Source organism: Epargyreus clarus, unplaced genomic scaffold (assembly GCF_041222505.1).
Source record: "Epargyreus clarus isolate Ecla_fem2 unplaced genomic scaffold, WU_Ecla_fem_2.2 ptg000026l, whole genome shotgun sequence".
Lineage (NCBI taxonomy): Eukaryota > Metazoa > Arthropoda > Insecta > Lepidoptera > Hesperiidae > Epargyreus > Epargyreus clarus.
Window position 1 is genome coordinate 8,888,602 of NW_027332233.1, and position 25,766 is coordinate 8,914,367.

Here is a 25,766-nt window from a genome sequence, read left to right on the forward strand (position 1 = left end):
ATGATGATAATGATAGCTCATTTATCCGTTTGCAAACGGCCCTTAAAATACTTTAGTTTTAAATACCTTATCATATTTATATAAATATTTGTATAAAAAATAACATAAAATTAATAGTTTACGTAAGTAGAGCCACGCATTATTGCCCGTTACCACTTACTTAATGACACTTATCTACACTAATATTATAAAGAGGAAAACTTTATGTTTGTTTCATTGTAATGAATAGGCTCAAAAACAACTGGACCGATTTTAAAAATTCTTTCACCATTCGAAAGCTACATTATCTACGAGTAACATAGGCTATATTTTATATGAAATATATTTCATAAATAGATTTTGAGGCGGTACAAAGTTTGCCGGGTCAGCTAGTCTACTTAATATTGATTGAGTATACTATTATTATATTGACCATAATCTGACTACATTATGAAAATAGGCTTAACTATTGTATACAGCATCTTAAATATTGTATAATAATCTTTTAACTCTATATAATAAAGATCTTTTTACTATCACGTGGATTTGTGCCCCCATGCGAATCCGGTCCGTATACATGCCAATCGCATCCTTATCATTTCGTAGATAGTTTACCTGTTATTTTGATGTCGATTAACATACATATAAGGTAAGCATTAATCTTCAGGAGTAAGAAATAATCGTTAATCAACTTTAGGAAGAACCTTGTCAATAAGTACTTATGCGGCAGAAGCACATACCATCAGGAGGACTGCATGATCGTTTGCTACTTCAAACTCATAATTAAAGTCACACACGCGAATACAGAAAGACTGAAGTATCTAAATCACGCATGAAGATAAGACGAAAACGTTCTAATAACATAACTGTTCACTATTTCGGACTGGCCGCAACACTAAAATGAAATAAAATATAAATTCAAAATTTTAAACATTGACTTTTCTGTCATAACACAGAGAAACATACAGTCATTACTAAGATTCCGTCAAGGAACGACTTCATTAACACTATTTATTTGTCACGGAATTTTCGGATCTTCGGACGCAAGAAAAAAAAAAGATACCGGCCGAATTGATAACCACCTCCTTTTTGAAGTCGGTTAAAAAGTAGTGCGTGGTACATCATTCTGGCCAAGTCGCCAAAGCAAATGTTCAACACTAAGTTATATTTGTATAAGTTCAGATATATCTATTTACTTGCAATATTATCACTAGTACACAAGGATTCAAAAATAGATTTCGGATATAAGCCAACGAAATTCTTACAGTAACATATTCGCTAACTAAATGAGACTCACTGTTTGTATAAAAAGATCATCTACTAAGCGATGTCCTGACATTGGAAGAAATGTTTTTTCGTGTATCGAAAGACATGTTAAGCCGTCGGACCCAGTTTTGTCATCAGATAAAAGCCGATTAATTCATCGGAGGCCTTACAGGCGATTTGAATACATTCTAAGCAGATTCCTTACTACCTTCTTTCTTTAGTCCTCGTTGGAGCATCGCGGTGGAGTATACTCCGGGCCTTCCCTATAAAGAAACTCCAGCACAATATTGGGATATAAAAAGGGTCACCGCCAATAATATTTTACATAAATATATTCATGAATTGTAGCTAAAGCACTTCTTATTGCTTTTTCTCATAGAGTCGGATGAAAAGTAGAGTAGGTACCTACATCACTCGGCCGCAAAATTGTTTTCCTCGGGCGACGAATATTGAATCTACTTCTATTTAAGAATCCTTCGCTTTACTCTGGATTCGAAACAGCACCGACCCCCATAAATAATATTTTTGTATTTATGTAATAATCATTGTATGGATCAAACACTCATTTCGATTTATGACATGTTATCGCACTTTTATAACACTAATAGAAACTAAATAAAATTCTATTATTTTAGCACGGGTGGCTTTAAAACTCTTGAAGAATGTATTGCCTTAAATATGCTACATGGTATGGTAAGAGTATGCAACTAGAAAGCAACATTAAAGATTGCTGCCATATAATAAAAATAAGTGTGACTGTAATGCCGACGTATTCCGGCTTTTAAGACGTTTTTCCACCACTTTTATTATAAACAAAACAAAAGAATTTGTTGATATGATAATGGTAATTTACAAAAATACTAGGTGCGTGGATTCCAACGTCATAAAGATAGTGTTATAATTATTTATTGACATTTTGTAGTATAGTTTTCTTATTTTATAATATTGAAGTAGGAAACCAGCAGGTGTATATTTGAAAGTAATGTAAAGTGACTCCTGTCACCCATGGACATCTGCAATCAACCCCTGATAAGATTATCTTATCTCACCTCAGGTAGAATCTTCCTACGTGAGATTGGCCACAGATGCTATCCCCGAGGACCAAGTAGGAACGCCTTGGATAAGCATGTCCTTTAACACACCTTTGAAAGCATAATATCGCAGCGCTCAACGCTACTGTTATCAGGCAGAAATTGGCGTGGCGGTAGTACGTCCTGAGTCGAACCACAAAGTTTTGACTTCATCGTAGCAGTAAGGTAGAGACCACTTAAAACTGGCGTTTCTGTTGTATTAATCGGTCCAAAAGTGCGAAATCATAAGGGAAAACATATAGAGACTACGCGGCTACATGACACGAAAACAACTGAACAGAAACATGACCGCAAATAAAACCTAGTTCATAGTAAGCATACTAGTATAAAATGATATTTCATTCTTCAGGACAAGAAATGAGTTAGATTGTAATTTTTTCAGCCGAAACTACGTAGATTGAGAAAGATTAGGCCATAATCCACCGCGCTGGCCAAGTTCAAATTGGTAGACTTCACATACATCCGAACTCTGTTTTTTAAAGAATTCTCAGGTATGCGGGTTTCTTCGCGATGTTTTCCTTCACCTTTTAAGTGAGTGATTATTAAGTTCTAATACGCACATAACTTCGAAAAATCAGAGGTCTGGGATGTGAAACTCAGACTCACTTAAATTATTTATTTTTATATTTCCGGAAGAATGATATCAAAACAATGCTGAAATATTTCGAACAAGTGCAAAAAGTTAGATCTCAGGTTATATAATTCCTCGGTAAAGCATGGAAGTTCATCCAAAAGGATCATAAAATCCATGATCCATCCAAATTTAATCCATGATTTCCTCTGAACTGCAAATATTGGACATCTGCAAGTAACCCAATCAGAATAAAAGTCTTCTCGCGTGTGCGAAAGAAACGCACTGTTTTGTTATTAAATTGTAACTGATTTTTGGAGATGGATGTATTGATATTTCTACTACAAATTAACTTACAATAAAATAAACCTTACAATAACTCTATTTATTAATATTTTTGGACTTGCATTAACGCAAGATACAAGTTGATGTTTAGTAATTTTAACTACTGGATTGTTGGAGAGACTCCACCCTGGGTGGTCAATTCGTCATATTGACAATATGGCTTTTCCGTTTTACTGTTTCATATTATAATATTTTTTCCGCCAGAAAATAATCAAAACTCTATCTAAGTAATCGTAGAACGTTATCACAGTATGTTCGATTTATGGGTATCTATAAAAAACTACTATAAAACTCAATACAAGGATAAACTTTTATAGAAAACCATAGTACGAACTCTAACAAATCATTCAACACTTCGTTGCGCTGAAATATGGACATGTTAGCTTCAAGTATGTAGAATATCACCCCTGTTTCGGATATTCCGCAGGCTTTAATTATACAGACAGACAATAATATTGGAAGATTGAAGCAACAATAGCGCCCTCAGCGTGCTGCGGCCGACAGGCGCACTAGTGGCACGCCGCGGCTCCCCGCTGCAGCGCGCGGTCCGACCGCCACGCAGTCTTCCCGCGCGGCCCGCACGTGTGTCTAGCGTGCCCATACACCGAGCTCAAAGTAAATCTTTCCGATCGGAATCGAACTAAAACTAGACTTTCAAGTGAGACAAATATACATTAAAATTGTTTGTGCCCCCCTCGCCGCCTGTGCCCCACGGACGTGATTACGTTACGCTACGCGCTGTGCAATAATAACTTTTGAAGTGCACTAATTAAAACAAATTGTTGTTTTATTTTTCGCTTCCTTAATAGACTAATTAGATTTGAACCTGGACCGGGATGCGTTAATTTACAACATTGAATTCATTGCACGGGTATTAAATTGGATATGTGGTGACATTAACTGAATGGTAGGTGTGTAATCAACTTTCTAATAACAATTAGTAATAGTAACTTTGTTTTGTATATAAAAATAATTATGATGTGTTTTTTGTTGTTTAAGAATGTATTAATAAGTCTTTCTTAACTTAAGTATAAGTAGAGCTATTGCTCGCCATCGCTCCCACAGGATTTACTACCTTCCAATACTTTATTCAACAAAACTTATGGATGTACATGTATGTACTTCTAAGACATACTCAAAATTTAAACGTCGACAATTCAACACTTTATAATTAATTATTTCATACATGTTAAACATTGATGTTGATTTTAAATATTTTCTTTATCGTTGTATATGTAAAAACATTTCGAAATATTCTTTCGAAAATTACTATAGTTACACGTTGTTACTTAATCCGTATTATTGTCGTTTATTATTAAACAAAATTCACACAATTTTGTACCTTTGAAGAATATCATTAAGTATACAAAATACATACATAAATGTAGATAAAATGTTATCAAGTGACAAAGTAGAGCATATCATTGATATCTTCAGATACACAGATAACGCATATTATTTATTAATGTCAATTAATAATAATAATATTTATGAATGATGATTCATAAATTTGTTGTAAACATTGATAACATAAATATGTTTAGAAAACCATAAACGTCATAAAGATTATAATTTAGGATCTTTTGGACAATTTAATTACAGATAATAAACAGGTAATAACTAAAGGCACAACTACATAACATTAAGCAAACTTACTTTTATTTAAGAGTTTAGAAAATTGCGGTTATTTTAAAATCGCAATCTTGCTTGTTTGCATTATATAAAAGTAATTATAAAATTTGTTTCAATGTTTTATGTGACATTACCGTGTACATTACAGCAACAATTTTAATGGGAATCTACTCAAATATACACAATGTTGTAGGAGGTGTCGATTATGTAGAGATTAATTTAATTATATGTTGATATTCAAGTATATAAATATTTTGTTTTATTAAAAGCAAAGTAATTGAAAATAAGTAAAGAATTAATACTTATATCATTTTATACAGTAATCTTTGTAAAAGACTCGTCCTAAAAACGTTAGCAGTGAACCACAGAAACCTTATAAGCGTAACATACCAACACCGCATAACGGCAAATGTCTTTAAAATACCAAACTTAATGTTACATTGCTTTATGTTTTTATAAATTACTCTTTATTAACAAGCATTTGTAATTTTATAACTTCTTCGTATCTTGGTATTGTCATTGTCTTTTGTTCTTTGTGATCCATAAAGTATATTTATTCACAATTTTAACTCATTTTAAGATGAAAAAATTAAAAAAGACATAATTAAGTATTTTATATGTCATTAAAATACTTAGCTTAACATATTAAATATATCCATTGTAACATGTAATAACACAAATATTATAAATAATAAACATAATGGTGTTTAATAATTTCAAACAAGAGAAATCTCAAACCGTGTGGCCCTACCACTTTTTTATCGCGTCTGGACGAAAAAAGTGAATTCACCTGCCCTTTGTATTCATATCTATCGAATAAAAGCCTGAGTCCCCTACTGTAAGCAGGTTACGATGAGAGATGCGTTCCAATTTTAATAACATCAATTGATTTAACGCTATTTTAGTGGGAGGAACTAAACGAGGTCACCGACCGACAATTATGTCCTCCTAAAGAGTTCTCTACAACACATCTCTACATTAATAATAGTGGCTCTGTGCCTTTTAAAACTCGATGGTTGATGTCGATGATATTTATAAATTTATAGCAATCGTTATTACTTTTGTTTAAGAAACGATAAGTAAATATTTAATCACAAAATTGTCTACAATTACACATTATTACTAGAAATAGAGTAAATTTCTAACAATGTGTTTTAAATTTCAAATACAAATTAGGCAAATTAATACTTTTCGATACATGTTTATTAAAGTTACCTACTTTTCAAAACTTTCTACTTTCCACGCTCTAAAAACATATTAGAAACGTACTATAGTAATGGATGCCTCATTAGAATTAGAATTGTTAGAAATTATGAGTTACAATTTATTTCAATAGAAACAAAACAAAACGTAACGGATTATTTATTAATGGAACCTATTTTCAGCTTGATTGGTCGTTCTATATTGAGGAAGCCGTGTTTTCTGTCAGAGATTAAACTAAGTTTGTAGTGAATAGTTTATTGGAGATATTACAAAATCGAATAACACAGAAAGCAATTATTGGCGTGTCCTTTCACTTACTTGTTGATAGTGTGCAATGTGTATAAAGGCCCATTGGGAGCACACCAGCCGGTGTGGTACACGGCTACACGCCACCAAACCGGTCCGAGAGGAATGAGACCAACTTGTAGTCAAGCCACCATACAATATTGATCAATCGTTTTTTGAAACACCTATTATAATACATAATTGTTAGTCAAATAATACACGTTGTGTGATAAGAATTGTATCAAATTTAGTGTTTAAAAATATTGTATTACTTATTTCCGTTTTTATTAAATTGGTAAAATCATTCATTCTTCTTTTAACGTTTATAAAATCGTTACGTTTCACCTGTACCTTACTTTATATTACAAATGAACTTTTATAGAGGCAAGTATGTTATAAAAGTCATTAGATTGTTTAATAAAGCTAGTTTTAAATAACAAACCAAACTTTTGATGAAATGAAAGCTCAAGACTTAGTACAAGGCCGAGAATGGTAGAGCCCGTAATGTGAGCCCTCCTATTTGCTTAACTATGTTTTGACCTCGAAAAGCTACACAATACATATTATTTATTTTACTAATTACAAGTCGGTATGCATATAATGGGAGAAACGTGAATATATAAGAGATAGGTACTCATTTATAGCTGATATGGTATCATACATATTAGAAGTTTATAGCATAATCGCGTAACGTTATTAAATAATTAACCGCTGTAGTTGTAAAATTGTATGTTATATTAGAAATTATACTTAAAATCAATATTATTGAATACGTATACATCTGGAGTATAACACACTTTAACAGATTCATGGATATGACACAAAAATTAAATGACTTATAAATAATAAATAATACTAAGCATTACATATATTATATAAATTAATAAAATAAAATTAAATTAATTAATTAATTAAGTATAACGGTTAAACTATAAACAGTAATTCAAGAGCAGCACTTTCATAGTTTCGAACTGACTCTCAAAATAAATATTTTTTTAGTCAAATTAATCTATAAAAAAATTAACAACACATTTTAACCGTATTTCTAAAATGTACGTCATGTTATAAAATTGTTTGCATAGAGGGCATAACCCGCAACTTACATCGAAACCTAAAATTTAAGTATAGTCAAGAGTCGTCGGGAGATAGACAGGTGACCGCAGTGACTAAATTTTATACGCTATCTAACTTCAGAGGAACTTTTATCCATGAGTATCTAAGGTAATCATGGGATAAAAGATATTATACCTTTTTTTTGTTTTCGAGGGGGAAACCTTCAAAAGGTACCCGACGACGTGGGAGCGACGCCGAGTTATGTGGGATTTTTACCGCACTAAAACCCCCCCGGTGGCCGTCCTCAGCGCTTGGTGGAGAACTCCGGGATCTCCAATGAAACACAACCGGAGTCCTCCGAGCGCGATGCCCCGGTCGGGCTCTGCCCTGGGGGGAGCACTTTGCGCTCCTCCCGCACACCTGGTGTTTACGACGGCATGCGACCACACATGCCGCCGTTCTTCCCGGGGTTGCTCTCCGGACGGTTCGAGCTCCCACTCTTGCCACCGGCAACCCCGGAAGCCCCCTTTTAGTCGCCTCTTACGACAGGCAGGGGATACCGTAGCCCTATTCTAGTCCCGGAACTACAGGGACAAAAAAGAGATATTATACCTAGCATCCATCCTTATATGCTTACTTTCCAAACAGTATTTGAGCAGAGCAATGGAGTGGGCTCCACGCGCCCAGCCAGTTATACAGAAAGATCTGAGATCTCAAATAAGATTAGTAAGTTTCAACGTTAAATTGTCGTAAATATTCATTAAATGAAAAAATGAGGGGATCACTATAAAAATAACATTATCATCGTAACAATTGTACTTCATACGAACGTAAATTTGGTGTGAATAATGCATACTCTACAGTAAAAGAACAAATACTTAAAAAACTGACCAAGTATAATTTGGGCTCACGCTAAGGATCCGGAAGCAAATACTAGAAAACATTGTTTTTAATATATAACATCGATAGCTACATTGTGTGTCGGCATGAAACATACTATGCGCGAGTCCAACTTGCTTCTCCCTTTCGATTATTTTCTTCTTCTTTTTTCTAAACCTTTCGCCACCCACCACTGATTGTAACTCTCTTTTAGTATACACTACTCTTTTCAGATGGCTTTAGATGATCAAGCTTTAAACGCTTCTTTCTTTATACACTTAGACCACTTATCGCATGGGTTGCCGTCCTACATTTCTGTAAGTAATCCGACCCACCGCTCTAAAACTCTTCTTTCCCATCTCTTATTTTGGCCACGGCTGAAATATCCAACCCACCTCCATTTTGTTTGTTTGTAATCCTGGCTGTATCTGTACGCCATTTTATATCGAATATCATCGTTTCTAATGCATTCATATAACGAGATATATATTTTTTTATTTTAAGGTGGGTCAAATTTTATGATGCGTTAAATTTGTACACGAGTTACTTAAATCTAATAAATCATAATAATCCATTTTGCTATAGACCTCGTTTGAATTCTAAATGGGTCTCAGGTGGTAATAAAATGTGTTTCATGCAATAGCAACGTTCGCCATTTATTGATCCAGTTAGTATTTCTTAAGATTGCATTATCGAATAGCTCAGAAGTGCGCGCTCAAGTGCCATTCTCTATATCAGCCGATTTAAAAAGTTCAACGTTTGTGCTAAATCATAATTTATCATTTTAAATGCAAATCATAACCTTCTATATTACTTCCTAATCACTATTAGACAAATATTAAATATATGCAAATATGTAAAAGTGATCAAATTCTTTGCATGTTTTGACGTAAGGACTGCCGCACCTATTTTTGTCTTACGGCCGTATACGGTGGTTGTGATAATATTAATACCGTGAAACGTATTAGATATATGGTACTTAGAAAAGATACATGTTTAACAATCCGTTGCAAGACATCTGTACTTAATTAACCTCAGGGATAAGTTCAATTCGAGGTTTGTTAAGTGTCCATAGGTTGCTCAACGGTATACACTATGTCGAATAATATGTATTCTATTGTTTTCAAGGAAATATACAATTACAAACATTCTGCTTTCTAATTTTATGGCTAATATCAAATACGTAAAAGACTATATCTGAGATGAAATCCAAAACTATCGGGCACAAAAAGACTTATAATAAAAACATAATGTAAGTAGTAAAAATTTGAGTAAAAACATAAAATAAAACAGTATTTTTTTGTTTACACGATTGTTGTCTAAGTTATTAATAACTCGTGTTAAAAATGTCAAAACATTTGACTAATTCCCACAGCATCCAAATCACGTTTTGGTATAAATATTCTTAAACAGATACTTATCTATAAACTAAATAAAACCCGTTTGATATGAAGTTTTTACGACGGTCTCGTAAATGGAATTTATCGAGATATTATACCCGCATTCGTTTTGGCCTTCTTGGTTATCTTATTTTGTACGTTTTATTCTTTATAAGACAATACAATTTGTCTTCTTATTTTAAGTTAGCATTTTTCAAAATTTCGCATCGACATACACAAACCCATGGCTCACATTCATGTGGGTTACCTATGTTTGACTTGTTTCTATTTATTTGATTTCATCGTTAACCCATTACTGTCCCACTGCTAGGCACTCCAAGTAAGGGGGGTTAAGAACTAGTCACAGACCAGACCACTATCGAGTGCGGATTGATACACACCGCTTTGAGAACATTTTTTATATCGGGTGTATATTTCATCAAGAGGTTTTCCCATACAATAGTAGGTATTAACGTTGAAGTACCAACTAACAATTATTTTCTAATGCGCACATTTTTTCGAAAAGTTAGAGTTAACATTTGAACCTCGGATTGAAGGGTCGGCTTTCAAACCCTTAAACTAGTAAATTATAATACATTTGTCTAGTAACAAAAATAAATAGGTGCCTACAGAATATTAATACCCGATTTACATTTTAATTGGTATATTGCAACTCCCCTCCTTTCGTTGGCACAATAATTTGTTTGGTCTTTGCCAAGTGACTGTTTCATACTGCATAATAATATGGGAATACTATAGATTTTTTCTACGGATATTCCGTAGACAGTTAATTATTTATTGTCAGTAAAATAAGGAACAAACGATTTTAAATTTAGGCGACCGTCTTGGTCTTCGGGGAGACCAACACATCAAATAGAATCTCTTTTCTATGTCAGGCAGGTTGTAGATGTGCATGTGCCGCAGAGGCCACCATCAAGACTGCATGCTCGTATGCTATTTCAATATTATAAAAAAACCTAGAGAGCACGGAAATCTTGTCAGTGCGCAAATCAAGTACTAAATATAGTGATTGGTACTGATTTATTACAACAGTGAAATTAGAAAAGTAACGTAATGTCCATAAAAAATATTATTTGTGTTTCAAATAAACCATTATATCATTTAATAAAAATATACTTAAGGTAGGTATACTTTATAAATTAATGAACAGTGATTGATTAATGTTAAGTTATCCATTTGTGAATTAAAATATTACTGCTGTTTAATTAAGATGAATGATATGATTTATTTTTACCCGACTGACAAGGAAGGGTATACAAGGAAGGGTACAAACATACAAGATCCGCGCGAAAAACATATTTCGCGCGGATCTTGTATGTTTGTCTTTCTTTATTCCATCGGATCTAACAAACAGCTGAATGAATTTCAACAGTTAAGGTGTCATTATATTTGTCTCAATGAACCGAGTGTCCTTAGATAGGTGTTAAAAAGAAAATCAAAATGGCCGATTTTTGGCGCGATATAGTAACACATTTAAAAAAAAGTTAACTGAACCTGTCTATAATAATACATGGAGTTGACTGTCTGACTAAATGAGTAGTGTTGCTGTGCCAGAGTTCAACGCAAAGAGAAACCGTTGAACTTTAGAGTGCTGGAATTTTACTCATAGGTTCTTTATATAGCGTAAATGAGCAATACGAGGATATAGTAGGATAATATTGTTTGAACATCTTTTAATTTTGAAGCAGATACCTACAATGAAACTTTGTATTTGGTTTTCTGGATAAAAATAATGAAACGCCTATTCCACCGTTTTTGGAAATTCTACTTCAGCCTTTTTAGTGCAGTCGGGTTTTTGATTTTTTTAAACAAATTACTTGTTTAATATAAACTCATCACTAATATCGAATTATATTTAACATATAACATCATTTTAAATAATTATATCTTTATGTCAAAACAATAACTAAGTTTATTACTTACTTACTTTAAACATTTACTTACTTATTTTAAAACACGTAATATAAAATAATACATCAATACAAATAAGAAAATAGTTCTAAAGTAATTTTCCAACTATAAGATAAAGCAGTCGATATAAAATTGTTATGGGATAAACTGATCTCGTTTTAAAAATTAAATGTAATAAAATGAATCCGAACCATCGACATTGAAAAGTTAACGATTTTTGTTACGGTAGATTTTCGAGCTATGCGACTTGCAATAGTCGGCTGTGACTGTAGCTCACGTGTTTGCTTCGTTTTCACAATACTTAATTAGTGTAGGAGACCAATATACACTTCAACTAATAATAGTTATACAGTAAGACGTTTATTGCGCTTTTTGCATAATAAATATTATTTATTCCTAACTAAAAACACAGTGTACAGCTACTATGTTCGGAGTTGCTCCCTTTGACAAGTACCAAGAGTCAAAGGGTAACAATGCACTCGTACTCTACCTCAGACAGGTTCAAAGGACTTTTTGTCGAAGTCATCAAATGTAAACAAACCTAAGAATATTCAAATACAATAAATTCCGTTTTAAAAATCAAGTCGCGGTCGCAAGTCACGCTACTGGGAAGTGGACCTTATACTAGCCGCGGGCGGGTCAGCTATCGGTATTACTTTGTTCGACATTGTTCCCGCATCATGGCAGGAAGCATCTTGTAAAAGCACGATGTAATAATAAATTTAATCTAAACACTGAAACGTGTACTGAAAAGTGTACAAATATGCTTACTACTGGTAAACATTTGCCTATTTGCGTAAAATTACATTCTGGTGGTAGAACTGTTCATCCTTCGACTTCGGAGACACGGCCACACCCGTATATCTGCCATATAATAGCAGTGTGCTGTTGTTTGCTGCTGTTTTCTTCTTTGAAAGGTGTGGTAAGGAAAAGACTTAGACGAGGCTTTCCAATTTAATTATTTATGATAACTATCGTCGCCTGTTGACGATCTCAAACACTATTTAGTCTAATTAACATGTCTATTACACAACTGTTGTGCCCCTTTAGGGTTCTCCTTCAAGGCAAGTTAAGCTCATCCCACACTTTCAGGTATATGCGAGTAGACATAGGTACTGTCGTCTTTCCCGGTGGCACTGGTTGGGAAGTTCAAACTCTTACTCTTGCCGCCCGCAAGGCCTTTTTCGATAAGCAGGGAATACCGTAAGAAAATAACTATTAGACCTACCAAAAATATCCTTAAGTCGCAATATACACTCCTACGTAACAAACATTACGGCAATTCGCCTTAGGTAGTTACTTATTACTTAATAATAAATTAAGCCAAGCCTAATTATACTTTGCCAACCATAAAATGAATTATCTTTCTTTGTAACATCGTTATAATCTAAATTTAATTTGTGTAATGGATCTTCTCATCTCGTTGTTCGTATCTACAGGCGACTATTTGACGTCTTATTTGTACGTTAAAAATAAGTTGTAATCCCTAAAAAAATCGTTACTTTTAATCATAACTATAAACAGACAGTTTTCGGATTATTTATCTTTCTCGATTTATTAGCCTCAGATATAGAAGACAGACAATATTTAGCATGAAATTCTTCCGACTGTCGTAGATCGTTACTTGACTTACACCGTATACAAGCACATTTAAATAGGATCTAATGGGTTCAGTACAAAACAGAATTTAAGATGATTTGATACGTTGGCTGTACCTACGATATTATGTCATTAATGCTGCAAATAGGGCGCTCAATAGCTATCACTCAAAAGTGCAAGTTGTGGTTGAACGGCTTGTTGTACGAGACTATATCTTTTTAGTTTGCTCGTAAAGCCCCCCAAAGCATTTGATATGTAGGTATCTAATAAATAATACATTTTCATACAATCGACCGATCGACTATTGAACAAATAAAATAAAAAATCATCGGTTATATGTAATTAGTACTAATATTTCGTTCAATATGAAAATGCTTCGTGATGCCTAGTGGTGATAAGAAGTTTTACTTTAAATTTATCTTTACTTAATAATTAATATTTTGTTGACGAAATTTTAAAACATAACTTTTTTTGTTCCAGCGACCAGAAAGCCTTGAAACCCCTCTGTCTACCCGCGACACGAAGGGAAGTGTGTACGCTATGAATGATCAGGTCAGTAGACAAATTGTCCAAAAAAAGCGAATGTTTGCCTGTTTTAATAAGACTTAAATTACATCGTCATAAATTTCCGTGTTTTTAAGATGTTTACCAATAATATTGGAAGCATCAAATTAAATAAATAGGAGAATCTTAAAAATGTCCTACTCTACTCGTACATTACTCAAACCTTATAAGATTTAAGATGATATCCAGATAATTTTTAATGAACCATCCCGTAAAAATAATTTATCGTGGCATGAATCGAAAAATACACACATTTAATAAGAATTTTAAGAATTCTTCAAAAATGTTGGTAGCACGACGTTGCGTTATAAATATTAATCCACTAAGCAGTCGAAAAAGTTCTTAATATTTCATCTTTCTTTTTACTCAATGACGAAATTTCTCACTACAAATACCGTGGATAATTTCTCCTTTCAAAAAATCTCTTAAAATCTATTAGCTAAAGAAATGTTCATATCTTCGTCTTGGCATCGCTAATTTTATGTCTCCATCTCTCATATTTTATAAGTACAATTTCGATTCAAACTTTTGTAACCCCGCAGACACCGAATCGATAGCGATAAAATATGGACGCAGTGCCGCGAATGCAACAAATATTTTATAACTAGCCAGGAAAGAAACAAGTCTACTTGTTTCTTTCTTTCTTTGTACGTTGGAAATATTACGGCTAAATATTTGTAAGATTGTTTTAAAAACTTACCTACATACGTTGTGTTTATTAAATAAAGATGTTAAGTGAGTTTATCGCAGTTAAATTGCGGCGATACTAGCGCCATGCATTTTAATTTATATCAGAACTTTATGGCAACCCCAGATAGGATTAGAGACTTGGGGTTACTCACAAATAATATGTTGCAACATACAAGAATTTAGTGATAATGCTTCCTAAAAACCCTTACCACATTATTCAAATCGGAACACAGTTATACTTCAGACTTTTGTCATACCTATGTACCTAAGTCAGAAATATATGTAGCGCTGGTGCCTATAGAATCGAACCACAACGCGTTTTTTTTAGATAATACTAGAGTAGCAGACTACTGCTACTGCCGCCGATTGACATCTATAATCAAAATCAATCCCAGGAAAGATTAGAATCCTACGCGAGGTCGACCATAGATGCGTCGCTACCCCTGAGGACTAACCTGGAACGCCTCGGAAAAGTATGTCTCCCTTAACACACCCTTCAAACCAGAACACATCAGCGCTTAACACTGCTGTTATGAGGCAGAATTAGGTGTGGCGGTGGTGCCGCCGTAGTCGAACCACTGCGAGTTCTACCACCTTGAAGCTCTACCCCAGGAGGGGTCTACCTCCTTCAACCATCACTTTATGTCTGATGGAATATATAATGACTTCTATTTCTTGGCATATATGATACCTACTACTTATCCATTTGATTATCGAGCAATTAAATTTGTCCGTGCGATTAATAGTAAGAGCTCCTACCTAGACCGATGTTAAAGATTTTACTTTTACCTTTGCATACTAAGAAGAAATCAGGTATTAGTGTTTTGCCTATCACTCTGTAACACGACAATAGAACTAAATAACAATAGTACAATTACAGCGAGAACTTTTTATTGTGATTATGTGCCATAGAAACTTCTTTTAGGTATGTTATTTTCTCATGCTACTTTCATACAAGTGTACAACTTTTACAACAACAACCAAATATATAGCGCATAAATATTTGGGGTATATATATTATAAGGAGTAGCATACAAGCAAGCAGTCCACCTGATGGTAACTGACTACTGCTGCCCATGGACATCTGTCATTAACCCCAGATAGAATAAGATATTCCTATCTGAGGTCGGCCACTGATGCGCCGCTGCCCCTGAGGCCTAAGCTGGAACGCCTCGGAAAAGTGTGTCTCCCTTACACACCCTTCAAACCAGAACACAGTAACGCTTAACACTGCTGTTATGAGGCAGAAATAGGTGTGGCAGTGGTGCCGCCGGAGTCGAACCAAAAAGGGATCTACCACCTTCAAACTACCTATCTATGAGTGTATAATTTTGGCGTTATTTCAAATATTAACATCCGCAAAAAGGAGCTCGCATAGGTAAAATAACTAACGTAACCGTCTCGACTTAGTGACCTTTTAAACAAAGAACCCTATTATCGACTTACCACCTCGAGAGGTACACAAGTAAAGTTTTCTTTAAATATGTTCATAAGCGTTTATTTTAAAAGTTAAATCAAGCAACTGACTTTTAAACCAGTTAACCCCAACTGAACTTAAGTTTTGCATAGTTTTTTGGCTTGAATGAAAATGCATGTTTAGATTAGTGACGGAATTATAAATGCAATATGATGGGCGCCACAATATTGTGAACCAATCATTTTTATGTACTCCTATGAAAAAGAAAAAAGGTTTGCGAAAAAAACGGCCCAAGAAAAGACAAAATACGTTTTTAAAAAGTTTTTATAAACTTTATTATTGTAAATTTATTTAGGTAGCTCGTAAATGAAAAGGCAGCATATAGAAATGAAATTTTAGTTTCTTTAACTATTCTCAGAGACTGGTGGACCAACTCTTATTACTTGTTCAGTGTGGTCATCATCATTGCTTTACTTTCCCATTTCTAGGCACGAGTTCAATATTGAAACCTAGGGACATTATTCCACTCTGTGTAAAACTCTATATTTTAAGACGTTCAAAACCGCGATGCTCTAATAAATGTAGTTTTAAGTATCTACAGATTTTTAGGAACACCTACCTACAATAAAAAATGCCTGAATATGTAATATAGTACCTATAATACTAATATTACGAAATATTAGGTAGCTGTGTTTATAGCGTCTAAAATTTTGTTCCCTACATATTTGTTCGAAAACTTCTATTGCAGTTACAAAGCTATTTCAGAACCGTTTACTTGTGATTTGAATAATTTTAAGGTGGTAGAACCCTTTGTGGTTCGACTCCGGCGGCACCACCGCCACACCTATTTCTGCCTAATAACAGCAGTGTTAGGCGCTACTGTGTTCCGTTTTGAAGGGTGTGGTAAGGAAGACATACTTTTCCGAGGCGTTCCAGCTTAGTACGCAGGGGTAGCGGCGCATCTGTAGCCGACCTCAGGTAGGAATATCTAATCCTATCTGGGGGGATTATAGATGTCCATGGGCGGCCGTAGCAACTTACCATCAGGTGGACTGCATGCTCGTCTGCTACTCCTATACTATACAAAAAAAACACTTAGGAACTATATCTACTAAATATCGATATACCTAGAATTTGTTATCAATATTAATATCTTGAAAAAATCCAGGCACAGTACGAAATGTAAAAGCACGCCACAAACACAACATTATTTTAAAGAGAAAATTATTATTAATTCTGTTATATCACGTGTAAATTCACATTTATACTCTAGAAAACTAAACTACTACTACCATTTGGAACGCAACACCGCCACATCTATTTCTGCTTTACGAAAATAGTGGTAAGCGCTGCTCGGTTCTGTTTTAAAGGGCATGGTAAGGACTATCCTTATAGTGTCCCTACACTTACCTAGATGAAGTATTCCGTTGGTGTCTCCAAATACCTACTGTAATCCTATCAGGGGTTTATTTTTACTCCGGCAGTTACAAATGCATTGTTTTACCATTGTTGTCCTTTTTATTTCTGACGGATTAGAAATTTGTCGCACACCTAGAATTGTTAAAAAATCTGTATGTATATGTATTAACTTAGTATTGCTTTTTTATTACAGACCTTCCATACTCCATCATTCGGCGACGAGGAATTTGACATCCCATTGATCCACGGGCAGCATGCGACTAGTGGAAACGTGCAAGGCTCACATATGCAATACACACAGCTCCATCACTCTGCGCCTCAAGTGTGTACCAAATTCATTTAAATATAACGCATAATATTATGTATGTTCTTGTTATGTATACTTTTCCGAGGCATTCCAACTTAGACCACAGAGGCATCGGTGCATCTTTGGCCGACCTCAGCCATAGTTTAATATTTAACTGATTTTGATACGATTTTATAGCGATGCAGCAAAGATAGTAAAAATTAATATGTATGTTTATCAATATTATGTTATTTATTTATTTCCATTTAATTTAGACATAGTCCATATTTTGTTAGTATTTACATTGTACTTAAAAACCTTATTATATAGATTGAAGAATTCTAGACATAACCTCCTGGGATCTTTCGTCATATATATATTACATAGAAAAGAAAAAAATGTAACAGCACCATCTGTCAATATTTACGAGATCTTTTAGTTTTATTCAATAGATAACATGTTGGTCCACCATTTAAAATTGTGATTAGCTGATAGGATGATACTATTTTATTGCATTGTGAAATTTAACCAAACGATGGCGTCACGGTCGGAAACAAGTAGTAAGTGAATTTGAGATTTTTGTTCAAATATCGATGTTTTTATAAAAAATATGTATTTTTATCGTTTATAATAAATCATTTTTACTAAATATGAGTCTGCAATGCTTATAGGTTACATTAAAAATTATGAAATATCGGATGAAAGTTTTATGTCATACTGGTACCACATGAGTTCCCAATTACTACTGTGAATGGAAGAGTCCCAGTGTAATACTCATATGACATAAACATTTTTCTTTCTCGAACTTCATATTTTAATGTTATTCTTGTTTGTTATTACGAGCTTACGCAATTACGAAATATCCGCTATGCTAGACGACTCAAAGCTAGACTTAACTGATGAAGATGACCTAGAAGACGTAACATTACAATGTCATGATGGCAACAATGACTCGTATTCTGGTTTCTCGAATTAGAATTCGAATTCGGTTTATTGAAGCAGAAAGTTGTGCAGGTTTTGATATTTTTATCGGGTCCTCAATTATAATTAATGGAAGGGGCCATCCTAGAGCCTTAAGGATTTACTTTGGGTGAATCGGCAGTCCGCAAAATTTGCGAAATACTTATATCAGATTAACATTTTTATTGTGTTAATTATTTCACTAATACAAAATTGGAAGACTTTTTGAAAGGAGGTTTTCATATAACGATAACTATTCAACTAAAACAGATTTGCAAAGACCTGCGAGTTTTCTAATGAAAAAAGCGACGGGAATATCGAAATCATTAGCTAGGATAAATAGTTCTCACATGGTGGTTGGACAACAAACACACTGGACTGTGTCATTACACTGAATCTGACAGTAATTCGAGTTCGAAGACGAAGACATATTAATAGAAGGCTAAAATAAAACCGAAATGTCAACCGAAAGTTTCCGTTATCATAAAGTACATAATTTAGTCCATTACTCCAACGTTCCAAATAAATGCAGAAAACCAAAATACAGCAACTACAAGAGCATATTGTATTAAATGCAATATATATTTCAATAAAACATAATTGTTTCTTATAATTCAAGAAAAAAAAATTTTTTTAATCACCAATTTATACTTTTTGTAACCATATTTTGTGTTCAGTTATCAATTGTGTCATAATAAGAATGTACCGCAAATTTATTAAATAGTATTATTTTTACTTTAAAAAAATATTTACATAATCTGTGTACTGTGACTTTATAACGGAACATATTTTAAGTTTATTTGATGACTGTGATATATGTTAGAAAAAATATACAAGACAACAGACAGTTAAGTTTACTGCTGAATGTGATTGTGAGAATCATTTTTTTAAATTGAGAATTGATTGAGAGTTTAAAATTATAGATTAAAACGCTTATTACACAACCCGATATGAAGAGCCCTGCATCCAGGGTGGGCGTGTACCCTAGTTAGGGAGCTAGGCAGATCGGGATGATCCGATCGCCCTAAATAGGGACACTAACTCCCTAAGTCTTATTACACCACTCTTAGTTAGGGTTAGGGTCCCTCAAAATTGGGTGGTCTAATAAGGCCTTAAGATATAATTGTACACAACACAGACAGTATTTTTTTACAATACATTTCTCATATTACCAAAATTTTACATTAATATATATGATTAATGTTCTATGTCATATATATATGACACAAATAATAGTTGTAATTGGGAACTCACGTGTTATATATATGACATTGAGAAAATCCATATTTTCCGAGTTACATTTTTTGTTATATTTTTTCCTGTAATTCTGTTACCTATTGTATTGGTCAGGATAAATTTAATTCAAATTCCTAACAACTTTTTTTCCTGGGTCCCAGGAGGTTAAAATAACATAGTTAAATTATCCCTACCATAGTTTTCGAATACACTACGGACGTTTTATAGAAATCGGTAAAATAAGACTCCGAGTACGTATAATACGAGTAGGTCCGTATTGCGATTAATAGATTTTCAAACTTGCAGTTTACTTTACCTTAAATCTTTTAATGAGTATATTCCTAATGCGACTACTTATAGTACTTACGTTAAAAAATGCTTGTAATATTATCTGTCTAAACTGATTCACAATGAACGCAATAGGTAATAGATAAATTATTTTACTTCATTGAAATTGTACCTACTCGTCTGCCCTTTACGAAACCCGTCCTCAATCATCTGCCCTAGTTTTTAGATTGCTTTTATTGAAACTAAATTGACTTTCAATGGATTCTATTATGAATGTTATTGAAGATTAGTGTTAAAATTAGAAATAGATAGTTCTTCTAATAACATTATTTTATTTAAATTTACTACATTTTTATAACTACATAAAACCTCGGAAGTATGTACATTGTAGAACCCTTCTTTACACTCCAGAGACACCATCACCACACCACTTTCTGCCTTATATAGCAGTAGTGTTGCGTCTCTAGTTGTAAGGCTGTAATAAGGGAGAGTTATAATAAGGCGTTCCTACTTAGCCGACATCAAGATCACGTCACATTCCAATCCTATATCCTACCTAAGATTTTTTACAGTTATCTATGACAGTAGCCGCTTACTATCATGGATGGGTGCTCGTTTGAGTTTTTCATAAAATTTATTTAGTAGACATATTCTATCGATAACGCATTGGTTATCTAACTATATCTATATAAAATACACTTTTTAAACACAATAAACGTACACTGTGTTGCCCATTGATCAATTTTTAAATGTAACCGCCAATACTTTTTTATTACTATATCTGAATTAAGTGCATAAAATATCTGAATTAAGTATATAACAAATATATTGTTTAAAAAAAACAAATAAGGCGTATAAATTACATTCGTTGGATACATTCATACCCTAAATATTATGGCCACATTATGGCGATAATAGGAATAATTAGGCAGCTGTCATATCATACGTCCTTCACTTATATTGTCATAATGACAAATTGTTGATACTAGACTGACGTGTAGAAATAGTTTCAAATTAATTTAAATAATTATAAGCACTTTATTTTCTTATTATATGGACGGTTTTAAATAAATGCTGTGATAGTTAGCTTTACCTTTGTTATCAAAATAATATCAATAGCCTAGCGTTCTTATATGCCATGATGACCTCCAGGTTGGTATGATGAATCCTGCGCAAGATGGCTTGGCGGCTCCACCAGGCGGCGCCCCATCTTATCAACAACCGCTTTACCTCCAAGAACCACACACGCCAGTCACATCGCACAGGTAAAATAACTGCATTTTTGAAAAATTAGTGTTTTTACATGCATATTTCCCTAAAATAAAAAAAACATTATGAACAAACATCCTGTTGTGTATAAAGTTATTACTAACTTGTGCTTACTTATAGATATTGTTGTGGTTGACTTTATTCGCCACGGCAAATTCCATAAATATTGCAAATATAAACTTTTCATGTTATGTTGAATTATATTTATTATATTACACTTAGTTACAATGTGGTGGAATTTGAACCTTTTTCCAATTAAATGTATTTTCCAGTGTTTTGCTACTCAATTATTATTTAAGGTTAGTTTACATATTATTAATTGGGCTAAATCTTTCCATTGTAGACTAAAGTAGCCATAGTCCGTGAATATGATGTTACAAGTTTTTAAAAGTAATGTTTACAATTTTTCTAGACAATTGACCATATCATGGCTATTGTGTTGCTCTTTGGTTTTGTTACTCCGAAAACAAATTAGATGCCTGACTATCAAGACAAAACATCTGAACAAACAGTTGCTATGTAGCTAAAGTAGCATCATATTGATTTATATCACTATCATTAAGGTAGAAGCAGTGCAGTCAGAGTATGTACAAATAAAATTCTAGTTTTACACAAACTTTTATTCATTAAATTACATTATATGGCACATATATAAAATAATATAAAATTAAGTGTAATGTTTTATGTTCTCAGTGGCGCTGGTGCTCCTTCAGGCAACTACATGATCCAGCAACAACCAGGTGGGCAGCATAGGCTTCTTATGATGCAGCCATCATCAGTTATGAGCGGACCACCTACTCCAAGTACACCAACTCAACCGGGGCCCGTTTATGGGTCTCCACAAAGAGCATCACCCCCTGGTACCACCAGCGACGACTCTGATGACAGTGTGCCCTCTCATCATTCTCAGGTACTTTATCATTTATCACTGTAGCCTTGAGCATGTGTCAGCACTTCACATAGTAAGTAGTATAAGTAGTATATTGATTTGCTTGATATTGGTATGCTTATTATATTTTATTGTATTATATATTTTTTTTAATAGTGCACTAGTTCTATCGTGTAAATTGCCAATTTTCATACTAATGCATTTTATTTATCCATATATTCTAATTAGTTACTGCCAAAATTATTTCAAAGTTAATTCATTATAGACCATTATGAAAGTCCAGAGAATATCCCACTGCTAGGTACACATCTTCTTGTAACATTAAGTGTAAATTGTTAGTCACAGTAACCAATTGAAGATTCGTGATATGATCCAATAATATGTAATTACCCTTGTTGTACATTCATTCATTCATTCTACAACCTATTGCCATGTATGGTTGTATCTCAAAATGAAGTATTGATTGTTATTTTAAAATAAACTGTATCACTGTCATTTAATCTTTATAATTATATAATATTTATGTATACTTTCTATAATATCCATGTCAATGTTTCACAAATATTCTTCAACCTATTTTTTTTTAGTATAACACTGCATTGCTTTCGTATTTTACTGTTTTTTTTTTTTTTAAATATAGTTCATTGGCAAGTAAATTCACCATATTACAGTTGAATGTGATAGAACTTGTTGTAGATTGTTCTAATCAATTGGTTGTTTGTTGGTAGTTGCCTGGTGATGCGGAAAGCCTTCTGCCTATCCATTATTGCTCAGCGAGCCGGCAGCAACAAACTACGCTTCATCAGGTATAGGCAAATTTTATCACTTCACATACACATACCCACATTATAGATTATTGCCAGTGAACTATATTTAAATGTTCTTTAATGTTCCTAAAGCTATTTGGATAGCATAAACCTAAAAAAAATTAAACTTGTAAAACACACATTTCTAACCTACCTATTAATTTCAGATAACCATTAACCATTTAATAATATTATAATTTTTTTAAAAACAAAATTATTAACACATTTAACACATTATTAAAAGATAATTTATATATTCAGATTGGAGTAGGGAACATGGCCGTTAAGAGGTCGTCACCTGAACCGATGGATAATGGCATAAGCAGAGGACAAATGCAGAAAAAGCCGAAAGTGCAAAAAAAGAAGAAAAAACGCGATCCCAATGAACCCCAAAAGTAAGTTAATACACAATAAATGTATAAATATTTTACAAGTGGTTAAAGTAAAATAAGGTAAAGTAAATTAGCACTAACTAAAATTTAATAAGCGAATTTTTACAGACCAGTCTCAGCATACGCTTTATTTTTCCGAGATACCCAAGCAGCGATCAAAGGGCAAAATCCTAATGCAAGTTTTGGTGAAGTATCAAAAATCGTTGCTTCGATGTGGGATGGATTAGATTCGGAACATAAAAGTGTAAGTATAAATACCATCCACCATTTATTTAAAAAAAGTAGTCTTATAATTATCTCCTAAAAATGTTATGGTAATGTTTTTTTTGCTTGACTCAGTATCATCGTAACAAAGTCTTGAGTATAATTTTTACACATAATAATTATATGTATAGGTGTGGGTACTGTTTCTGTGCTAAATTTCACTAGAACCCTAGTGCAGTAGAGAAGAGAAATCTGTTTATCTGTTGAAAATTTTATTAATCTTCAAAAAGTCCTCACTTTTCTTTTACATAGAAAATACTAACTTCTTACAAAGAAGCTAAACATTTATACACCCGTTTATCTTGCAGTTGCAGTAAAGTTGCGAACTAATTTAGTAATCATGCTATAGGTCATATTTTCAGGTAGTTGAAATTAAAATATATCATATCATTTATACATATTTCATTAAAATAATGAATAACAAATTTTTTTCTTAGAACAACAAACTGTTAGTAAAATGTCGGTATTGCTTATCTCATATCCATTCGAGTGCATTACATTGTAAAAATCAAATATTTTTGACTTCTGTAGTAGAAGTCAAAAATCTGCTACTAAAATATTGTTGTCTTCAGACATGTTACACATTTAAATTTACCCTGAAACCCGACGTCCATTACATCGATTATTATTTTTATGAGGATTTTTGTGTAAGGGATACTCGATTGAAATAAATCAAACAACAACTATAACAATAAATAGATTGTTTTATTGTTTCCCTTATTCCATATTATTGTTATTCAGGTTTATAAACAAAAAACGGAAGTAGCCAAGAAAGAATACCTCAAAGCACTAGCAGCATACAGAGCGAGTTTAGTATCAAAGGTAAGTTATGATATATTTTTATTAGCGGCAGGAGGAATAGAAATAGAAAAGACGTCATTAGGCTCAATATTACTATATGGATGTCTCTAATAGAGTTAAAATTTATAACCATTACATATATTTAAATTTTAAATTTCATCAATACATAATTTCGAAGGTAAGTTTAACTTATTTATTCACAATTTTTAGTATAGTTTTAGTTTACAGCATACTAAAGGCATTTTAAAGAAAAAAAATAGCTCAGTTATTAATATTAATAATTCAGCATAAACTTCAGGCTTCCATGAAATGCACTACATGCGTGTCGTCGCAGCTCTATGACTTCATTATTTTATAAGTATGATAATATGCTGTTTTAACCACTGTAATGATCAGTAATGTCAGGAGAATATCACATCTTATCGCTCTTTTCTGCTAAGACGGTAAGTATTGAAAATTATCTTTATGTAAGACAGAACTATCAGGCATGATACCAAAATATATGTGTAAATTATGCATTATATTATTTAAAGTAGCTTTCCAATAATATTTCAATTTATTATATCATTGCCAATTAAAGAGCTTAGGAGCTGTATGTCCATATTTTTTATTGGCGAGGGGTAAACCTAATAGTACCCAGTGCTGTGGGAGCGACACCAGATTAAGTAGGATTTTTACCCTACTTTGGTTAATTGGGCTGTACCCAGGTGAGTATTTACCTCACGCTCCATACCATGTGCTCACTCCACCATCAGCATAATGATTGTATGTGATGTGGCCACAAATGCCAGTCCCGAAAGCCCCCTTATAGTGCTTTTAAATTTAGTGCCTTACACGATTAGATAGGAAACACGAAAATACGCCAGTAGATTTTAGATTAGTGATAATCCTCACAGTGTCGTCTCGTCACGACTAAACAGTTTAGTTTATAGTATCAAAATAGATTAAAATATGATCGAATAAATTAAAAAATATGATTACATAATATGTATTGTTTTAATGCAATAAACGAATTTAAAACAATGTTGTTTTTAAAATATCAGAAATTCGTTATGTAATAATAATAAAATATTTAGTGCGCGCGCCGATCAACAACTGGCAACATCGAGTCTTCCGCTGTCAGATTCCGCGGTCCGCCATTGATTTTGACAGGCTTGCTTTGAGACGCTTCTTCATTTATTCAACAAATATGTTATTAAACCATTGTTATAAATAAATAATTTGGGGTGAAACTTATCTGAGTCGTATATTTGTGAAATACGTCGTATAGT

At 33.2% G+C, this 25,766-nt stretch overlaps 1 protein-coding gene across 5 annotated transcripts in view; it reads left to right on the top strand.

Moving 5' to 3' along the window:
• Window positions 1-25,766, top strand: part of LOC140753588 (TOX high mobility group box family member 4-B) — a 30,993-nt gene that overhangs the window by 1,654 nt on the left and 3,573 nt on the right. For 2 of the 5 annotated variants that reach the window (XM_073088303.1, XM_073088299.1), the window contains exons 2-9: window positions 13,695-13,766; window positions 17,498-17,626; window positions 21,227-21,339; window positions 22,037-22,253; window positions 22,961-23,038; window positions 23,300-23,433; window positions 23,539-23,674; window positions 24,436-24,516. In XM_073088303.1, coding sequence (XP_072944404.1) covers window positions 13,695-13,766; window positions 17,498-17,626; window positions 21,227-21,339; window positions 22,037-22,253; window positions 22,961-23,038; window positions 23,300-23,433; window positions 23,539-23,674; window positions 24,436-24,516 — 960 coding nt within the window. Of the gene's footprint in view, window positions 1-3,802; window positions 4,164-13,694; window positions 13,767-17,497; window positions 17,627-21,226; window positions 21,340-22,036; window positions 22,254-22,960; window positions 23,039-23,299; window positions 23,434-23,538; window positions 23,675-24,435; window positions 24,517-25,766 lie in introns of those variants that run through there. The other 3 variants (XM_073088302.1, XM_073088300.1, XM_073088301.1) reach the window with 3 other exon arrangements.